This window comes from Fukomys damarensis, unplaced genomic scaffold (genome assembly GCF_012274545.1).
Source record: "Fukomys damarensis isolate Sample0158 unplaced genomic scaffold, DMR_v1.0_HiC HiC_scaffold_27, whole genome shotgun sequence".
In the NCBI taxonomy this organism is placed as follows: Eukaryota; Metazoa; Chordata; class Mammalia; order Rodentia; family Bathyergidae; genus Fukomys; species Fukomys damarensis.
In genome coordinates, this window is record NW_022900939.1 from 16,252,925 (window position 1) to 16,264,251 (window position 11,327).

Genomic DNA, 11,327 nt, shown 5'->3' on the forward strand with positions numbered 1-11,327 from the left:
CAAAAAAAAAAAATACCCCAAAAACCAACTGAGTACAGTCGTGATGAAAGAGGTTTACCATTAGAAGTGTACTGAGCATTATTGAATGTGTGATACAGTATGCATTCGAGAGCAGCACATGCAGTATGAAACTGCACTATTGAAATCCACGAAAACTGACAGACGGCTTGTCTGGTTGTTGTTGTTCTAGATCAATGAAAACTTGCCTTAAATTACTATAAAAACCCATTGGACGTTGTTATCAAAAGATTGTTTTCTCTTTCAAGGAGATGGGTCCTGATGAGTACGAAGAGATGGAAGAGGAAGAAGAGGAGGAGGAGGAGGAGGAAGACGACGATGATGATTCGGCAGACATGGACGAATCGGATGAAGAGGAGGAGGAGGAGAGGCGGAGGAGAGTCTTCGATGTTCCTATTCGCAGACGCCGCTGCTCTCGTCTGCTTTAGCCAGGCTACTGCTGAGGGAAGCACTGGGATGACTCAGCTTGTTAAAGAGATTTCGTAATGTAAATAACTACACTGTGCTCAGCATATAGCAGGGGACTAGCATGAAATATTGTCTCTGGCCCGGGGCCCTGGGCGACACTACATTAGGAGTTGGATTTGTTTAGTTTGATTCATGGCTTTGAGGTAGAAGAGGAAACAGGAATTTTTTCTTTTTTCCTCTTCCAGGAATCAATACAGAAACCCGTCTCTGGCTAAGGAAGAGATATTTCCTTGTTTTAAAATATTTTCTACTTAAAAATACAGAAATGGAAAGAAAATTGTTTTGAATAAGAACTTAAAATGCAGCAGAAATTTCTACACAAGGATAGAAGTACTGTGACTGAATGATCTGTGGCAAGACTTATAGTTGTGAGTCATTGAGAAATGAACAAAATTTTTAATTAGGCTAATCCATTTAGTGGTTCCTAATTTTGTACTTAACAGGGGAACTGCCTAATAACTTGAATGCTAATGGCTTGTCCTTAGACAATCTGTCCTTGAGTTTAAAGTCTGTCATTTAGACCTTGAATTTAAAGTCTTCAATTGGTGATTTTGAATAGAAGTTAAAATCCTCACGCTATGCCCTTTATCAGATTATTTACAGTCAAGTTCTTATTATTTTTGAAATGTAGTGTATACAAGTATGTAATGTGTTTATTGACAAAAGATTCTTCACAGTGTCTCATGTAGTCTGAACTTGTAAATACTGCTTCTGTTTTGTTTCTCCTTTATACACTTGACTGTCTAACTTTGTGATAAGTGACATGAATCTTATCTTAGGCTTAAGGATGTTGACCTGAAACATGGATTTTTATTTTGTAATTATATAATTGAGAGTTTGAAATGAAATCCTTCAAGTGTCAAAAACAAACTTTAAAAACAAATTTGTGTTCCAATCCTGTATTTTGTGTAATTGGCTATTTGCCATAAGTAAATATTAAGAGGCTTGTGTTCTTCAGATGGTAAGAGAGATTGATACTCATTGTTGAGAAGCCAGAGCACAGTGGGCCCATCATGATCATATCCTGACTTTGACGGTAGCCTCAGCTCTGCACCACCTACTCTTTTCCCCAGAACCGTTCTTTCATAGCGCAGAAGGGAGAGGGAGTGGTCTTCAAGGTTAGGCATCTGCCATGGGAGACCATAAGGCACACTTACCTATTGCTGCATGTCCAAATGTTCTGAAATCGTCATCTTCCTGTTTGTTTTCATGCGATACACTGCATACAGACACACTGCAGAGTGAAGTTTCAACCACCAACAGAACATGGATACCACAGTGGCCAGCAGCAGCCTGGTATACTGCGTGTTACCACCTGTCTCGAATGTATCATTTTCTCTTGGGCTTGCTTTAGTCTCCTATAATTTTATCCATCACGGTGCATAAACATACAAACTCCAGTGCTAGTACTGCCAGGAAGAGGCTACATCAAGTGATTCACCTGGCAATGAAATTAAGTGATGAAGGACCATGAAGCTGGCAAATCACTGATGGTTACTGCTCACCAGTCATTTCCACCACAGCTACAATCTTAAGGAATAAAGTGACAGAAGCTGGTAACGGATCTGCTTCATTGAAAGCATTGAAACTTCAAGAAGAATCCTTACCAGACATGGAGAAATTTCTCATGACCCAAATAGACAACTAGACACTGAAGTACACCTTCATCATGAAGATGATGACTAACACAAAGAGTTTACTTGGAGTGTTGAAGGAAAGGCTGGAAGAGATTAGAATATTGAATTTACTGCTCACTTGGGTTCATACGATTCAGGAATGATTCAAAACAATGTGAGAGTAAGCATTGAGTCTGAGTGCTGATGTAAAGACACCCGAAGAACTTTGGGAAGGAAGATAAGATTTGTGTAGGGAAATGATTGCCAAAGCAAGTCCTTAATCCCCCTGAGGTTTGTAGAAATACCCTGATGTTTGCACAGGAGTGAGATCACCTGACAGTACAGTCACCTGATGGCCTGTCTCAGAGTGTTTCCCCTCCTCAAAGTCAGCCATTGGTGCATTATCAGGCTTCCAAATCCTGTTAGGTTCTTTGTCTTCCCTCAGTCAACTGGCTTCTCCATTTAGGCTGCCATAGTAAAATAAATTGCTCACAGTTCTAGAGAATGGAAAGTCCAAGATCAAGGCACCAGCAGATACAGAGCCTGGTGTCTACACTGTTCTTCAAAGATGGAGCCTTCTTGCTGTGCCCTCACATGGTGGAAGGGGCAAATGAGCTCTCTGTGGTCTCCTTTCCAAGGGCACTAATCCTATTCATGAGGGCCAACTGCTCAAGATCCAGTAACCGCCTAAAAGTCAATCTCTTATGCTCTTGCTTTTGGATTTGGTTTTGACATTCAAGGCGTGATCAAGAAATGCAATGTGTATTGAAATAAAAATGTATTACTATAAAAGGTACATTGCCATTAATCCCTCTCAGAAACTCTGTTCTCTGACTGAACAACCCATTTCTTGCCACTTTCTGAAGCAGTTCTGGGCACTCTTTCATGAGTGTCTTTAGTTGCTCTGTCATATCTGTCTTGAGGTCCTGAATTCATTCAAAACGTTTGCATTTCATGGTCCTTTGACTTTAGGGAGGAGGCAGAAGTTGCATCGCAGTAGATCAAGTGAGTAAGGTGTGTGAGGGCGCTGCTGTTTTTATGTGCCTGCCTTTCTACTAAAAGGCCCTCGGCAGCTTCATTCACTGTACTTTTGATCACATCTCATAAAGACGCTTGGGAGAGAAGACATCAAGAGCTGCTTAAGAAAATAGCAAGAATGATGGGACAGGTATATTCAAAGCTGGGTGGGCGAGGTTGGTAAAAACAGCAATGTGTCTTACTGGACAGTTCTTAAAATGTAGAGTCTTTTTCAGTAAGAAAAAGTGGGAGAAGCACAAATGCAGGTCCCAGTATCACCCAGTTATTTAAGAAACAATGTTGTAGTTAATGTTAAAGCTGGCTCTGGAGCCGCTCGTTTTTTGCTGGCTTTTTTCTGGATTACCTTTTTCTAGAGTCCCCCGAATCACCCTGAAGCCCTGTCTGATCCTTGCATCCTTAGAATGTGTGCTGCTTGTTTTATCAAAACGTAATGTCTTGGTTATGTTAAATGAATGACCACTGGTTTATAATAAGGCTTGTTGGTTGATAAGCTTCTGTGTTTAATGGCTCATATGCTTGCTTATTTATACATTGAATAATTTTTTGTTTTTTTTGTTTTGATGCCAGGGATTGAACTTGGAACCTTGCACTTGTGATGCAGGTGGTGGAACCACTGAGCTAAATCCCTGGCCCATAAAATGAATTCAACAGCATCAATATTGCTCAAAGCAGACTAAACTTGTGCTGGAACAAGGCCTTTTCTGGCTCTCTCACCTCTTGAGAACTACCCATGTTTTCTTGGTGTGTCTAAAGCTGGGTATGACAGATAACTAAAAGTGTCTTAAATAGTGTTTTGGGTTTTTTTGTGACCAGGTCTCACTATTTATTTCAGGCTGGCCTTGACCTATGTAGCCCAGCTGGCCTCAAACTCAGGATGATCCTCCCGTGTCAGCCTACTGACCATTAGTCTGGCCTCATGAGTTGTAGCCTTGAGGTTTCTACATAGAATAATTCTCCCTCTGTCACCGTCAGTCCCAGTTGTGTCACTGACAGTCTCGAGGGGTGGCTCATTCTTGCAGAGGCCCTCAGTGGTGGCTTGGCTGGCTGAGGCCTCCACCACCTCCTATGCTTCCCCCCAAGGATGCACATTCTAGGATGGCAATCACAGTGTTGATCCGTTTTATGTTAAGACACAAGAATAGCCTCATCCCCAGGTTATTAATAGCGAGGATCCTTCCCATTTACCCATGCAGTTGTCCTTCTGTGAATCCAGATAAGGAACACCAGTGTCCATACAAATGGACCAATGTGATTCAGAGGGGGTCAGTTCACTATTTGCTATTGGATTCAAAAAATTCAAAGTGAAAATGGCAAGATCAAGTGGAGCCTGTGGGATATCTGTATTCCCTCTTTTTGTTTTTGTAACTATGTTTTTAAAGAAAGGTATGCTCATTTTATTATGGCTTGACTTTCAGGATTACATGGAATTCCTGTAGTGTGTTTAATATGCCGCAATTGAAAAAAGATTCAATGATTTGCTTAAATATGTGGGTTCACTATCTGTGTTACTTGGAACACCCATGGAGCCAAAGGCTGATAGGCAGCGTTGCTGTACATGGCTCACCTTTTTGCCTGTATGACAGGTGGCATGTATCATATGGGAACAAGTACCTATAGAAACATAAATGTACTGTACCTCACCAAAGGAAGAAATACAAGTAACATCCATTTGCCAAAGATCAATGCATTTCAAACCTCAAGGGCTACTACCTTCTTGTGGTATAGGTCTTGGTATTTTTTTGACAAGTAGGACATGACATAATTTTTCTTGCCTGAGACCTAGATAACTGAAATTCTTTAGTTAAAGCTTTATTATTTTGGTGATGATAATTATCAGGAGCAATTCTACATAATTTTGGAGATCATTTCAAAGTTAAATTATGATTAAGCCTAGTTTTCTTGCCTACAGGCCAGCTATGGCATGTCAAGACATAACTCCATTTTTACCTCCAGTCATAGCAAGACCTCATTGGTCCTGTGATGCTGTGACACTCCTAGGCAGCATTACATCAGCTGAAGACCTCTTGATTCCTTGAGAACCAAATAGTGAGAGAATAGTTTCACCGGGGAAAGAACAAATTCCTAGTCAGCATAAGTTTCTCATCAACCTAGGATCTTCATCAGCATAAATTCCTCATTGTCCTAGGATTATCACTGCTCTCTGAGTCATCTGTTAATCCTGATGTACCCGATAAAGGTGTGGCAAGCTTGTGGTGCCTTCATCTTTGCTGCCTAGAGCAGCATTGATCGCACCCAAAGCTCAGCTTCTTTTAAGTCTCATTTCCTTTCTTTATTCATTAATTTGTCTTTTGCTGTCATGGCTCACAGGAGACCAGGACCCACTGCAGGGTCTTTCCCTATTCCCTACAGATAATCATGTGACTGACATCCTGCATCAGAGGAGGAAGTAATGTAGGACACTAAGGAATGAGATTGTTGATTACCATATGCTAAAAAAAGCAGGTAAATTAGAATGTTCTAATGTGGCCAATGAAAAAGGGAGCAGTACAAGTACATTTAGCCTTTTGCAGTCTAAGAAAAAGATTAAATAAGGGTGTATCTAAGGTGGTTCACAAGACTGTGCCTTTGAGCTTCCTTTCTCACCTGCAGCCGCAGCTTCCTGCTCTGGCTCCTTCCCTCCCTGCAGCCCTTCTCTGGCTCTCAGGCTGGGGCTGGGCCTCCCACCGGGCTCCAGGGGAGGGAAGGAGGAGCGGGGAGGGAGGGATGGGGACCCCTGAGTCACCCCCTTTCCTCCCCCCACCCCCAGCTCCACCCTCTGCCACAGGTCACGGCGAGCCAGGGGCCACCACTGCCTTTGCGGTCTGAATCCTCACTAGAGAGCGGGGAGGGGAGCCATCATAAGCGATGTTACCATTGTGAAAGAAGGTTGGGTTCAGAAGTGAGGAGAATATATAAAAAACTGGAGGCCAAGATACTTCCTTTTGAAGACAAATGGCTCATTCATAGGATATAAAGAGAAACCTCAAATGTGAATTAAGCTTATTCCTCAACAGCTTTTCAGTGGCAAAATGCCAGTTAATGAAAACAGAACGACCGAAGCCAAACATTATCAGAGGACTCCAGCGGACCACTGTTATAGAAAGAACACTTCATGTAGATCCTGCGGAGGAAAGGGAAGAATGGACAGAGGCTGTAGCAGACTGCAGAGGCGAGAAGAGGAGAGAATGAACTGCAGCCCAACTTCACAAATTGATAATATAGGAGAGGAGGAAATGGACGCTTCTATGACCCATCATGAAAGACAATGAATGATTTTGACTATTTGAAACTACTAGGTGAAGGCACTTTTGGGAAAGTTATTTTGGTTTGAGAGAAAGCAAGTGGGAAATACGATGCTATGAAGATTCGGAAGAAAGAAGTCATTATTGCAAAGGGTGAAGTGGCACACTAACCGAAAGTAGAGTATTAAAGAACACTAGACATACTTTTTTTTTTGGTACCAGTTATTGAACTCAGGTCCTTCTGCTTTCAAGGCAAGTGGTGGAACCATTGAGCTGAATCCCCAGCCCTAGACATCCATTTTTAACATCCTTGAAATATTCCTTCCAGAAAAAAGACCATTTGTGTTTCATGATGGAATGTGTTAATAGGGTAGAGCTGTTTTTCCATTTGTCAAGAGAGCGGGTGTTCTCTGAGGACCACACACCTTTCTATGGTGCAGAAATTGTCTCAGCCTTGCACTGTGTACATTCCAGAAAGATTGTGTACCGTGATCTCAAGGTATTAGAAGGTAACAACTATGGCCGAGCAGTAGACTGGTGGGGCCTGGGGGTTGTCATGTGTGAAATGATGTGCAGAAGGTTACCTTTCTACAACTGGGACCATGAGAAGCTTTTTGAACTCCTGCTAATGGAAGGCATTAAATTTCCTTGAACACTCTCTTCAGATGCAAAATCATTGCTATCAGGGCTCTTGATAAAGGATTCAAATAAATGCCTGGGTGGAGGACCAGGTCATGCAAAAGAAATTATAAGACATAGTTTCTTCTCTGGAGTAAACTGGCAAGATGTATATGATGAAAAGCTTGTGCCTCCTTTTAAGTCTCAGGTAACATCTGAGACCGACACCAGATATTTTGACGAAGGATTCGCAGCTCGGGCCTACAATGACACCGCCTGAAAAATACGATGAAGATGGTGTGGGCTGCAGGGACAACGAGAGGTGACCGCATTTCCCTCAGTTTTCCTGTTCTGCAAGCGGATGAGAATAAGCCTCTCTCATTCTGTTCCTTCACTGTCACCTTAGATTTACCACTGAACACAATTCCTGGCCAGGACCGCCAGTCCTGGCTCTCACAGACAGCAGTCCCTTCTGACCTCCCAGACCAGCCCGGGGTCTCCGCCCCTCGCAACCTGTCACCCCATGGGAACACACGTACACAGGCGCACCCCCTTTTTTGTTTGGGCATGAAATTGTGTCTCAGGCCAAGGTCTCATGCTGTTGCTGCTCCTGTCTTACTATGACAGCAGCTTTCAGGAGTGACTACAATCTGGGGAGGTCACGAGCCCACCGTTGTTCATGTGTGCACCAATTGGTACCAACCGGTATCTTGATCTTTCAGTTTTTTGTTTTTTCCTAACAGTGAAGGTCAAATGAGATTCACCGATTCTAGGTACATTTTTAAAACCCTTTCTAGACTATAAGCCAAAAACTAATTAGACAAAGCAGATTTAGTTTCTATATCCAAACAAGCAACCGTGGGAGGGTGGTGATGTGCTTATGCACAGGTTTCGTCAAGCGAATCTGATGAGTGCAGAAAGTGTGTGTCTCTAAGATGTGGCTGGAATTTGTTAGGAAGCCTTGGAGAGGACCGAACAGCTGCTAAAGACACACATACGAATTCTTAATTCCTGTTGGATACTACAGAGGAAGCCCCGTATCACACGTGGACGTCCAGATGTCACGGGCAATCACGGGCAAGCGGACGTTGTTCCACCACGCAACGGCGTATGCACGGGATCAGTCACAGGGTCTCAGGACACTGCGCCAGAGAGCATTTCCCCTGTGTTTGGGAACCTTTTTCCCTTCTTGATGTTTGTTGCCTCTGATGGCTGAAGAATGCAGACAGGATAATGATCCTGCCTTCACCAAAATTGTATACCAAGGTAAACCAACAGGTGTTTGCCTTATTAGTTTTAATTTTTCACTTTTTCAGTTCTAGGTGATTAGCTTTTTCTCAGATGTAAAAACTTTGAATGTCCTAGTATAATTTTGTTTATATTACAGTGGTATTTATGTTTTTTAGTGATGAGAATCATATGTCATGTTAGCAAATGCAGCTCCAACTTACACAGAGCAAACTTACTGCAGTTTCTTTTGACCCATGTACAAGGAATCGTGCACTTTTTCTCCTGTGTAAAAAAAAATTTTTTTATAAGGCTCTGAAGTTGAGCAGATTGATTAGAACTTGGCTTTGGGAGAAGAGATGCCATCATTTAACCCCTTGGTACTGAAAATGAGAAAATCAGCTATTCATGCCAAGGGATTAGTGAGACATAGCTGTTGATGTTTGCTCACGTGAGAATTAAAATATTAGCATGACCTGGCAGCATAACATAATCAAGAAAATCGAGGCCCGAGTGATGTTAAGAAATGAACTTTATTTGGCAAAATGAACACATTGCAAGCATTTACAAAGGAGTCAGTGAAAGAAAAAAAACCTGGTGTGTTTATTTCAATCCAGGTACACTTATCACTGAACTAAGACATCAGGGAAAACAAAACAAAACAGAAAGAACACCTCTAGCTTTTCTTTTTCTGTACATATTCATGTCTCCAAATCCCAGCCCTTTTCCCTGAAAGGGGACATGTATGCAAATCTTGACTTTCTCCTTCATTACTGACGATCTTCAGATTAAACCCTTTGGTGCTAGGAGCTGGCGTTTTCCAGAGCAACCTGTGAAGTCCAAGGGGCAGGAGCCTTGACTGTGGCAAGCAGGAGGCCATGCACTCTCCCTAGAATGATTATGGCGATGTAGTCTGGTTCAACTCTGACAGCTCCCAAATGGAAGACTACATCATGACATAGTATTAGATTGCTTTGTATGACAGCAAGTGACTTTCCAGCAGGGTGAATATCACATCCATGTGCAGATGTCTTAGCCTCTTGATGCTGGAAGTGAGGATTTATAGCTCGGAAACCACTGCTAGCCATGAGTGGGCCACTGGGACTGATGGGGGTTAAAGGACATTTTATCAAGGCAGCTAAGACATATTCAGACATAGATTTTATCCTGATTTTTCATATTTCTACCTGAGTGACGTTCATCCTTAGTGTTAAGTAGGAAGTTACAGTAAGTGATAGTTCATTCTTACATCTATAGATGAACTTTTTTTCTCACTTGGAATGATGCTGAATGTTTCACAGTGACGAGAAAGTAGACTGGAAGCTGTGTCCTTTAAGTTGTCTTGCATCCATTTTCTAAGAAAGAAACAGGTGGGAAGAGAAAGCTGAGACCGGCTGATGTTCAGAGCGTTTGTTCCTTTAGAGGGGAAGCGTGACACTGTACACTAAGCACACAGCTTTTTGTTGTTTTGGGTTTTATTTCCCCCCAAATCTTAAGGTGATATCTATGACCTTGGCCAAGGATACTTGATAAAGATTAATGATGGGCGCTGACAGTGCCCCGGGCGGGCCCCTCCTCACAGCTGGCCCTCAGTCCCCAGCCGTGAGCAGGGCCCAGTCATCCTCTCTGAGGCTGTCAGTGTCACTGAAAGCATGTTCTTGGCTTAGATTTCGAGAATCCCTCCCTTTACTCCCAGATCTCTCATCTGACAGGAAGGCATAGGACAGCACAGAAACGTGTGCAGAGAGAAACTGTGAAACTTCCCTGTGTCGCCCGTAGCTGCGGTTTCGGATTCTGGCAGGTAGAACAGCCGGAAACCTGGAATCGTCTTATCCAAATACAGTTCCAACTTGGCAGACTCCAGCTAGTACTGTTGTGAAGTTTGACCTCTTGTCACAAGGCGGCCATCCTGGGGGAAATCGGCCCCTTCCGCTTGGATCGTTGGCAAGGGTCACAGCTTCGCTTTCTACACTAATTACACAGCATGATTCCAGTACGATTTCCATTTTCCACACCTGATTTCTGGCTTCTCAAAGCCGACTATTCCTGCGGGGCCACTCGCTTCTAGAGTACAAAAGTGAGGGCCTCCCTTACTCACTGCAGGGTCTGCTTACCATCATCCTCAGTGCACACACTTGCTGCTACCGTTTCTTCTGTCTGCAGGAGAACTCCCTTACTGTGCTCCTGGTAGTGCATTACAGACAAGCATAAAATGTAAAGTATTTATTTAAGTACAAAGAAAAACCTCTAAATTGCTAATTGAATTACCTCCCTGTAGCTTTATAGTTTGTGACATTTCTTGACCTCGCTGGTTGTCTCATTAGGTCTGTGAAGGATTTGGTCATCTGGTTAAGGATTTTAAGCAGATGCAACTGTGAACCCAAGAAACTGTATTCCTATTATTCTTGGTCAAACTAAAACTGTTTCTTTCCTTAAGCGTGTGCCCCACAAGGATGTGAAATAACTACAGGAAACTGTTTTTGTACACCATACATCCTTAATATTTTTACACATATGTGGTAGGGATACACATTATTTTCCTTCATACAGACGGCATAGATAAAGCACCATGTCAATCTGCTAAAAACAAAAAGTGCCCTTGAGCCTTTGAGTAAGGTATATGGCATAAACAGAACTACTATTAACATTTATAGGCTCTCGACTAAAATGTTGAATGACAAACAACACAACAGTTAGTTCAGATCTCGTGCTGACAATTCTGGTGTAGCTCGTACTGGTTCGAAGTGTTTACTCCAAACAGCAGCCTTGCTCTTGGAAGAACTATCTGCAAAGTGAACTTTTACCTCGGGAATCAGCTCTGGCTTGGTAACCAACAGAATTATTCAAGGGCACTTTAAAAGAATTGAAAAATCGGATCATTAGGGTAATGATTGTCAATTTGTCCTACATAATCTGTAAAAGCAATTTGCCAGTGTAAGGCCTATTGAAATAAATGTAAAATACTGCTTTAAAACAGTGGGTAAAAAGAATCACAGCCGGATCGATATCAATCAATTGCTTAATCCTACTCCTGCCCATTACCACAATCTTGGTAATTTACTCAACATATAATTATAATGTCGTAATTAATTAGATGAAC

General features: G+C 42.4%; 1 protein-coding gene and 1 pseudogene across 1 annotated transcript in view; both read left to right on the plus strand.

The window, feature by feature from the left end:
* Fbxo3 (F-box protein 3) overlaps positions 1–3,374 on the plus strand; it is a 30,110-nt gene extending 26,736 nt beyond the window's left edge. The window contains exon 11 of the mRNA XM_010612624.1: positions 267–3,374. Coding sequence (XP_010610926.1) covers positions 267–446 — 180 coding nt within the window. The 3' untranslated portion in view covers positions 447–3,374. The remainder of the gene's footprint in view (positions 1–266) is intronic.
* On the plus strand, positions 1,753–7,564 carry LOC104854202 (annotated as a pseudogene).
* The last annotated feature ends 3,763 nt before the right edge of the window (positions 7,565–11,327 follow it).